At 44.9% G+C, this 9,798-nt stretch overlaps 1 protein-coding gene across 1 annotated transcript; it reads right to left on the bottom strand.

The window, feature by feature from the left end:
* Positions 1-5,530, bottom strand: LOC106751290. The gene is made up of 5 exons (XM_014632151.1): positions 5,489-5,530; positions 4,516-4,581; positions 4,285-4,451; positions 2,399-3,232; positions 1-2,293 (listed from the first exon to the last, which is right to left on the bottom strand). Exons 1-5 carry the CDS (start codon positions 5,528-5,530, stop codon positions 1-3), a joined length of 3,402 nt encoding a protein of 1,133 aa, XP_014487637.1.
* Between the last annotated feature and the right edge of the window lie 4,268 nt (positions 5,531-9,798).

Below are 9,798 nucleotides of genomic sequence, written 5' to 3'. Positions count from 1 at the left end.
TCAAGACGAAACTTTGTACAATGTGAACTCGGTGAAACTTCGAAGATTGCCGCCCAAGATCGGCGCCTTCCTGATCCTCTCGTTTGACCAACGCCCCACCTCCTCCATGGCCTCTCGCCTTCTCCTCGAGTGAATCCTGTTGTCTTTGGGGTTTGCTAGGATACCCATCAAGCTTGATACAGCCAGCTTTTTACCGCCCTCCATCAGATTACCTCGCATCAACCCTGACATCATGTGCTTCAGTCCAGTCGAAACGTCCTTCTTTATTCCCGGTAAAGTCTTCCATATAACCTCCATCTTCGTTACGTTGATGACGTTCTTTATCTCCGTGATCACTTCGCTCTCGTTCTTACCTCTAGTCGTGTTCCTCTCATCTCCCACGTGCGCGACGTCGATTGTCCCCACCTCGGGACGCGTCGTCGTGAACAGCTGATTCTCCTCCGTCGGAAGACTATCATATTGCTGCTTGTACCGCAAAGCGGAAAAATTGTTCAAATCTGACGTCGAGAGATCATTAAGATCGAGACGGCTTTTCTCGGCAATGTGGAGTCCGCTCGCCTCTGCCAGCATGTTGTTCGAGTCTGCCATCATGAGGTTCGCGTCGAGACTTCTCCGTCGTCGTCTTCGAGTCACCGCTTCGAACTTCTCGTCGGTCTCAGGATACTGCGAGTCCTCGTTAGCATTCGCGTGCTCGGAACTGAGCTCCCGTAAGTCCTCGGAACGTCCCTCGAGGCTCTCGTCGTCGACGTCGTTGGGTTCCACCTTGATTAAGTTCGCGTTTTTCGTCAGCCTGCTCAGGCTGGTGCAGTTCAACAACGCGTTCATGGTCTCCACATTGACGGAGTCATTCAGGGACTTGAGCTGCTCGAGCAGCTCCGTCATTTGCCGATGGCGGTCCGGGTTCTCGTTCAACAGCATTCTCTTCTCGACCTCAACCAAATTTTCCTTCTCTTTTTTTTCGTTCACGTGCTCCAGCAGGATCTTCACCTTCAACGTAAACTTGTGCCGCGGCTTAGTTACGGTTATGGACGACAAGGTGCTTCTTCGGGTCTCCACGGTGGTGGGGATGCTGCTGATCTCGGTCGAGTCATTTTCGATCTTCTCGGAGGTCAACGCGACCATCGTCGTGCTCACGGCTTCGGTCGCGTTCTCAAGCGAGATCGTCTCATAATCTGAGTAGTCGATCTCTTCGTCCAGACAATCGCCGGACTCGCAGGATCTGCTGCTGGTCGTGTGACAATCGCCGGTCTCGTCGCATGCTGACGTACTGGTGGGGCGTGCACAATCTTCGGAATTCTCGCAGGTGTAATCGGCCTCGCTACTCGATGCCGGGGGCAACACGATCGGTGGACGAGATGAGGACGTTGTTAAAACCGTCGGGATAAATTGATCCGGCTTCTTGATGATCTCCGGCTCGACCGTCGTCTCTCTGTCGATCGTCTTGATGGTTACAGTGTCTTCAAACTCTTCGGAAGACTCCTCCTCCTCCTCGGACATCGAGGAAGATTCCGAGGTCAATGACGATTCGGACGATTCGGGCAATTTGGACGAATCGGATGGTTCGGATGTTTCGGATAATTCGGATGATTCGGACCACTCGTCCGGCACTCCGTGTTTCAGTACCTTCATGATATTGGTGAGTCCAAGCGTTGGTAACGTAGATGTGACTATTTTCTCGAGACCAGCTTCATCCGAAGTCACGGTACTAATATTTAACTCCATACTACTCATGGAACTTCCTTTATCGACGTCTTCGTAGGAGCTACTTTCCGTCGTCTCCGCAGGCGTAGAGACGCTAGATTCCTTCGTCTGGTCGAACGATCTACTAACATCGGTGGAATTCGAGACATCTTCGGATTCGATCGGGACGTTTTTCTTAGTCGTTTTCGCGATCGTAGTCGTTTGTTCAGTCGACGAATAGGGAATCGTCGACGCCACGCTACTCTCACTCGAGCCGGACGAAGATTCAATGGATGACCTTTCCGACGATTTATCCTCGACGGTCGACGACTCGACAGTCGACTCTTCGGAGGAGAACACATCGCTTATTGGCGTCGCGCATTTCGGGTCCGACGATTCTTCGTCGCAATCTTCGTCCGTGGGAACCGACTCGCCACTCTTCTCGAAGACCGGAGCTTTGGTGGTGCTCGTCGGTCTCGGGACCGTTACTTTGTAAGACATCGTTGGAACTTTATGCTCGATGGGCAAAATCAGCGTCTCATCGCTGCCTCTTTCGATACTGCTTTTGCTATTACTTTCGCTACTGCTGGTACTCGTACTGCTGATCTCGTCGCTGCCGATCTCGACGTTACCGACTTCGTCGCTCGGTGTCAGCTCGGTGACGACCTTTTTCTTGGTGCTGTCGATCTCGGTACGCTTCGTCGAGCCTTCGTCGGACTGCGTGGTCACCTTGCAGGCACCGCTCTCCGCGGTGTTCTCGCAGGACTCGGTCGATTCGCTGGTGCGATTGTACTTTTCACTGCTCTCGTCAATCTCCTCGGTGCAGGGCTCTTCCTCGCTCTTCTTCTCCGCCAACTGATGTATCTCGGGGCTGACCTTGATCTCCACCCGCTTCTTCGGGTTCTTTGAGCCATCGTGCCACTCGATGATGTTCTTGTTGACCACCGGCCCGACCCCGCATTTCACCTTCTTGTGTTGCCAGATGAGAACGTCGCCGACGTTGCTGACCGTGGTGAAATTGACGATCCTGCTCGCTTTGGTGTTCTCGTCTATCACCTCGAATAAGGCGGTCTTGCCGACTTCGGGGTCGTTCGCCGCCAATTCGCCCTCGAGTCTCTCGCACTCGAGATACCGATCCGGTATGGTCGCCGAGTTCTCGAAGGAGATCGTGTATTCGCGGATCACCAGCCTCTTCGGCGGCCGCACGTTCTTGTCCTCCTTGATCGTCGTCGTCTCGATCCAGCATAGAGTGATGTCCTCGCCGACGTGCACGCTACTGGTAGTCTTCGCCTTGGAGTTATTGCCAATCACATCGTCGAATTCCTTGTCGACCACCAGCCCCCCCTTGCTCGTCGTGTTCCCGATGAAGCTGCTCGAATACCTCTGGTTCTTCTTCCTGACGCTCACGCAACTCCGGTCCTCCGGCAACTCGACGAGTTTAGGGCTTAGAAGTTTAGGGTTGTGCGTCGTGGCGGTGATCACCGGCTTAGTTCGACCTCGCTGCTGCCGGAGGATGTTCGTGTTCACGTTCACGTTCTGATTATTTATCTTCCTGCGCGTGAGAGACGAGAGGGAAAGAAGGATAGTGTGATTAGTGACAACATAACGCCAGCATCGCGAGCAATTTTGTTACAAGCAGATACCGATCGTCTGTCTCTTAGAGCTCGGTTTTCACTACACGGAGAAAATAATCGTTCTATTGTTCACAGAGAAAAATCTTATTTTACTGCAAAGAAAAGCAATCACTCAGGTTATTTTTTTTTTTCTTTTAAATAATGGTTCTCTTGGACGAAGAATATTCTCTCGACAATAGCATTACAGTGTACTCAACATAAATATTAGAAAAGTTGATTATGACTTATTCAACAGAAGGATTTGTCCTCTTTTCATGAATATTATGAACTTTATCGAAGAATTCGGCTAATTGGAATAAATAAACTGAAGTTTTAGTTGTAGTGCTTTAATATAATATTCTTGATAGAATGTTAAATTTACTAGAATTCAGAATATATCTTAATTAAATTTGATGCTTATGATATACTCACGGATATATAAACTTATGAAATATTTGAAACAAATAATATTTACTTGAGTGCAGTATGTTCATTACGTTTCATTTTTTGTATGAAACGAAACCATCGTTGCTCCTGCATATTCATGCCGATAGCGTTAAAATTTAGTTGACGTAATCAAATTAGCGAATTATTTGTAATTAGAGCAAAAAACAAGTCTGTTGTCAAGATAGAAAATATACTGAGCGAATTCGTCCTTAGGACACGTTAATTCTCTGTTAGAACAAAATAGTGTTTTCTTACATTTACTAATTTGTTCTTACAGCAAAATAATGTGTAGATTCAGTAAAATAATTCAGCAAATGGCAATTAGTATTCTTAACCAATTGTTTCTCTGTCCACATAATAACTAACAAATTTTGCTACCACGGCGTAAAATTTGCCATGCCAGCAAGTTATTTTTCTCCGTGTTTTCTCGTTGCTCCTCGCCACACTTCGTTAATACTTTGATTTTATTATTAATGTTACATTTTTATATATTAATTTCATTATATATTAGTTACATCTTACTAGGAAACGGCAAATTACTAACACTTTGCCCTTCGGCGACCCATTGTCTTCCGGGGAGATTGAAACTTTGTCATTGAGCGAATCTTCGGGCGAGCTGCTCTGCGACTTTACACTCCTCTTCGTCCGCGAGGCAGCATTGCGCCAGTTATCCTGGGAGTCTATTTTTTCCTCTTCGAATACATTCCGCATCTATGAAATCGGGCAGATGTGAGGGGAGAGTTGAGGCGATAATTAAAATTAACAGCTTACATACCTGATTCGCGACTGACAAATCAGAGGCTAGTGGGATCGCGGCATTATCACGCAACCAACAGCAAACCTGTCTCAGTAAAATAAAGAAAGTTCGAGATTCAATCGATAAGAGAATTACCGTATCGATGATGTTGCTCGGAACAATTAACGGTGCGCGCGAGTAATTTATACGTATTTGTTTGCAAGTGAATAATTAGTTTCTCAGAACTTCGTGTGGAAGTTTCGCAAAGCGGTTCCAACAATGATTAACGACGAGCGTGTAAACAATTAAATAATTTCCTGGCGATTCTCAACTTGGAAAGCGCTCATTTCACAGTTGGCCCAATCGATTCATACGAGTCGAGCGATAAATCGACGCGGAAAATTGGCCGGTCAAACACGGCCGTACCGGCACGAAAGTAAGAACACCGTCGTCGAATAAAATGTATAAATCACCGTGCGATAAGAGTGGTAACGCGCTGCGAGAATCGACGGCGGACCTCGGCATATGGAAAAGAAACAATTCCGTCGGTACAACTTAATTTTCCGTTGCCTAAAGACCGGATGAAAACTCAGAACAGTAGTAGGGACAGGAAAATTCCTGTAAGAAGTTCCTACTCGGTCAATTGCCCTCAGTTGTCTCAACTGAGTTTTAAAATGCGACTAAATATTCACACGAATATTCTTAAGTGTCGTAACAGAGATAGCGTTTCTCGTTAAATATCTCATCAACTTTCATTTCTTAACGCCGAGTTTTTATCTGGTCCCTATTCTATACATTTGCGATATCGACGATGCAAAAGAAAATCGCCGCTAGTTATGATACGACACGTACATTCAATTCACTGAAAAAAGTTGACAAAAATATAACTGTGATATCTTCAAACCGATTTATTCCGATATACTTCGATATGCTTTACTGAGAGCTCGAGAGATACTTTTCCTCAAACGTTATTTCACGATCTCGAGTTAAGTTAAACGGGAGGAGGACCTACCGTGAAGACAAAAGGGAGTATACACGGCGCGCGAACCAGCATCGCGCCGTCAACGTGTCGCTTCGCTTGTCCCTTTCGGCTTTTCCAAGGCCTCCCTTGGCTTGATTTTCTCTTCGGCAAATACGGTCTACACCCAACACCGTATCGCAATTTCTAATCTTCTCAGCGAATGATCCCTCGCTCTTATTGCAGCCAATTTACTCGATCGATTAAATATTTCAGCCGCCCTACCGAGCACCGAAATAGAGATACTTCCGGTCGATTCTTCTCGCTCGTATCGATCACGACGGACAATCGAGGTGCGCGACGAGTGAATAAGCGACAAGTTCTCGTTTGATACCGAATCGGAGTCTGGTGGTCGCAGGTACCAACTCGGCTGGACGTAGCGGCACCTTCGATCAACACTAAGCCGCCGTCCCCTTCTTCCATCAAATCCCTCCACCATAGGCCCCTTTTGTGCCGCCGATCCGCCAACGCATCAGGAACAAACAACCGAACAACGGTCGAAATAATCGCCTCGGCAAAAAGCTTCGCGCTCGATTATAATCCGAATCAATCGAAAACTTTGCACGAAGTCTTAATTACTTTCTCATGCGCAACACTTTATTTTCAAACAAGTAACTCCGCCTACGTCGAATTTTTATTTCGAATTTCAGCTTCGTACTGGATTTTTTATAGGTAAGTAAAGGCAGATTGTTCAACCGTGGTTACTCGAGAACTGTTTAATTCGGGGTTCCCTCGAAAGCTAATTCCATTATAGTTCTCTCAGTGGCCTTATGACGAGACTACATTGACTGTATTCTCATTTCAATTTAACAGGCAATTAATAATTGACCGTGAAACATTTAATTTGAAAGTCTCCGTTCGTCATGCACAATAAAAGCCCGCCGCTTTGTATTTTTCCGCTCTCGTCGGCAAGAGACGCATTCGGCTCGAAGCGTTAGGAGGACTAGTGAATTATTTAATAAAGCTACGTCCTTGAATGATTTTATGATACGAATACTCGCTTCTAAAATAAAATCTGATCCTATATTATAATGTTGCGAGATGCAAAATAAACATTTCTAATGAAATTCCTAAACTCTGACAGTTATAATCCGTGAAACCAAGTTTCGTTCGGTGCTGGTGAGTGACATGGGCCGGTGAATGCGTACGCGAAAAATTAGACCGCCCCCGCTTTCACAGAGATTATTAACTTTTGTTCTCTCCTGCGCTCCCCTATCGCGCCACTAGAACTCGTTCGACACGACCGCTCGTTACACAGCTTCGCGGTCAACGATTGTGCGTACCGATGGAGGTAAGATCAACATCGCTTTATACGTTCCTTTGTCTTTCGTCGGGTGTTTTATCGTCGACAACGCCGACATGTAATAATCTGCTATCGTCCATAGTACGCGGATGCTGCGGCTTCGGAGCATCTCGCAGTCGCTGACCGCGATTAATTCATAGCAACTATTCTGCACCATAATTTCAGAAGCAATATAAAAAATAAATTAAGAAGTAGTGAATATAATTAAATATAGTAAATTATAATTTAAGTAAGTAAAGTAAATATTACTACAAACCATCAAAACATACTTAAATGGATAAAAATATTATTCGATTTAATAGGCGAAAAAAGCAAAAGATAATTTCGTTTATTTGGTTCTAGCACTTTTTTCTGTGCATGCGCACTATATAAATATAAATAAAAATCCAAGTAACAAAGTAAACGTGAATAAATTAAGATAAAATAATGTAACAATAAAAAGATAAAATGATACAACAAATATAAATAATAAGTAATGAAAAGAGAGAAGAAAATATATTCAATTATTTTGGACCGATAAAAATCTTCATGGAACTTCGGAGACGCGCGTTGATAAATAGCCAACAAGTGTCAATAACCCGTGTGTCGCACTTCAAACGGATAATCGCGGTCGAATTAACTCAGCGGCTTTTTAGTGGTTCACCGATGATCGTTAAGTCGAACAGCTCGCCGACTCGTTCTCGTTTCGGTTTATCGTGGCGTGTATTAAGACGAAAGCGGACGAAAGAGGACGGATATAGACGCGAGCGAGGATAATAGAAGAGGAAAGTAGGCGGTGATCGCGTGCGAGCACGGAATCATAAACGCTGCTATATCGCGCAAGGTGTTAGCCGGACTCGGGACGGCAAAGATGAAGATCGAGATTGGCTGATTGAAATTCCACTTTTACGATTACGCACGTGTCGCTCATATCTCGGCGATGTCGCTTCGCGCCGCGATAATCGTCGGTATTAGCGTCGGCTTATGCGAATACATTGAAATGCGCTCGACGTATCACCTCGTCGCCTTTCCACGATTTTCCCTTTCGTATCTCTCCCTGAAACGAGACATCGGAAGTTCTCTGTAATGAAGTACTCGTTTCCGAACTCGGATACTCCTCAGTCATCGTAGTTACGTTCAGAGAGAATGACCTGGCGTGATTCGCAAAGTCCTTCCTCCTCCGTTGAAATCCGCGAAGTGTCAGCTTTGTGAGAGACGCGAAGAAACTCGTACGGACTTGCAACCGTCGTGGAAGGATTTAATTGACGCAATTAACGAGCTAATTGATTCCGAAGTAGATATTAAGGATAAATGCAAAGCGCTCGTTAATTACAGAACATTAACTTGTTTACAGATAAGATAAGGAAAGACGGGGAATATGTTGACCGTTGAAATCTTGAAACCTATATACAGGGTGTCCCAGACCACCCGTCTCCCCCGATTTTTTCGTAAACGCGACATTTTAAAGAAAAATGTTTCAGACAAAAGTTTTGTGACTTCGAGGGGCACATAAGATAGTGTCATTGGTTTGACCTTGGATAGTCGTTTGAAGATCACGTGAAGGTCACCTTTAATTTCTTAAATGGAAACCCCCATTTTTCAATGCATATTCTTGTAGCTTACCTCGAGAGCTTTCCAAAACGCTATAATGAAACATCTTTTTAATCAGTACTTTTCAAATTATGAGGGTTGAAAGTTACGGTACCGCCGGCATTACCCAAGGTGGAGGTTGCACGGTCGGATTTACACCTCTTTGTGTGTTGTGTGTTTGTGTGTGTGAATGTGTGTGTGTCAACAGAGATAAGGACCCCACGGTTCGTCACGGATCGTGCTGCGACTAATTCCAGAATCTCTTTCTGTACGTCTTAATGAATGGCAGGGATGCAATTGAGCGGATGCAAGAATCTCCGGCATCCTTTCATCTCTAACTTGGCGTCGAATTTGTCTACCTTTATTGTGATCCGGTTGAAGAATACCTTTATTGGTAATTCGGTTAGCTAAGCGAGAAAAAACTTTGTACGAATGAGGAGCGCGATCTGGGTATCGTTCTCGCCACAATCTTGCAGCTGCTCTAAATTGACCATCACATTCACCTAAAATAAGCATCATATCACAAGCTTCCGCGTTTGAATACGACATGGCTGGTAAATGAGAATTTTGTTACACCTTACGTGACAGTATCAGACATGTCATACATCACGACTGGGTAATGCTAATGCCGGCGGTACCGTAACTTTCAATCCTCATAACTCGAAAAGTACTGATTAAAAAAACGTTTCATTATAGCGTTTTGGAAAGCTCTCGAGGTAAGCTACAAGAATATGCATTGAAAAATGGGGGTTTCTATTTAAGAAATTAAAGGTGATCTTCACGTGATCTTCAAACGACTATCCAAGGTCAAACCAATGACACCATCTTATGTGCCCCTCGAAGTCACAAAACTTTTATCTGAAACATTTTTCTTTAAAATGTTGCGTTTACGAAAAAATCGGGTGAGACGGGTGGTCTGGGACACCCTGTATATTCGTGTCGAAGAACGTCGTTCACTTTACTCGAAATATTGTAGGCTGGTGCGAGAAAGTTCATGGTAAATTACCAGGCAACCAACGCATACGCAAACCGTGTCTCGCATGTACTAACCGGAGGTTGTTATGAGCATACTGTCATAAGCTTCCATCTGCGAGGCGATATATGTAAGTTTGTTTTTCATATACGAACGATGCATGCATGAACAGGTACGAACTTTAAGCCAATACCCTGTTGGCCAATGTGAGTGAAAGTAACGTTTTCCTCATATAGCCGGTATTTTCGCAGGATTAATGCAGTTTCGACCGACGACCCGTCGCGCGAATGACAATTTGGCGAGGCATAGTTAACCGACACGAAATCGTTGCATGTGAGTTCCTTCGGATTCGTGACGATTCATTTTTCGAAATTCCTACAAAATTGGAAAACGCGATTCCGCCGTAAAAAGTGAATTTCTAATATTTTCTTCCTACCAACGTCGAGGGACAAAAAGACA

This window comes from Dinoponera quadriceps, unplaced genomic scaffold, assembly GCF_001313825.1.
Source record: "Dinoponera quadriceps isolate SergipeBrazil2010 unplaced genomic scaffold, ASM131382v1 scaffold10866, whole genome shotgun sequence".
NCBI classification, from domain to species: Eukaryota; Metazoa; Arthropoda; class Insecta; order Hymenoptera; family Formicidae; genus Dinoponera; species Dinoponera quadriceps.
This window is presented reverse-complemented; position numbering and strand designations above follow the sequence as displayed.

What these genes read in the sequence shown, in the direction of transcription:
- LOC106751290 (XM_014632151.1), bottom strand. Translation starts at nt 5,530, where the DNA reads ATGCTGGTTCGCGCGCCGTGTATACTCCCTTTTGTCTTCACG. An exon ending in TACTCCCTTTTGTCTTCACG is followed by an intron (nt 4,582 to 5,488) that starts GTAGGTCCTCCT and finishes TTACTGAGACAG; the next exon opens with GTTTGCTGTTGGTTGCGTGA. An exon ending in GGGTCGCCGAAGGGCAAAGT is followed by an intron (nt 3,233 to 4,284) that starts GTTAGTAATTTG and finishes TCTCACGCGCAG; the next exon opens with GAAGATAAATAATCAGAACG.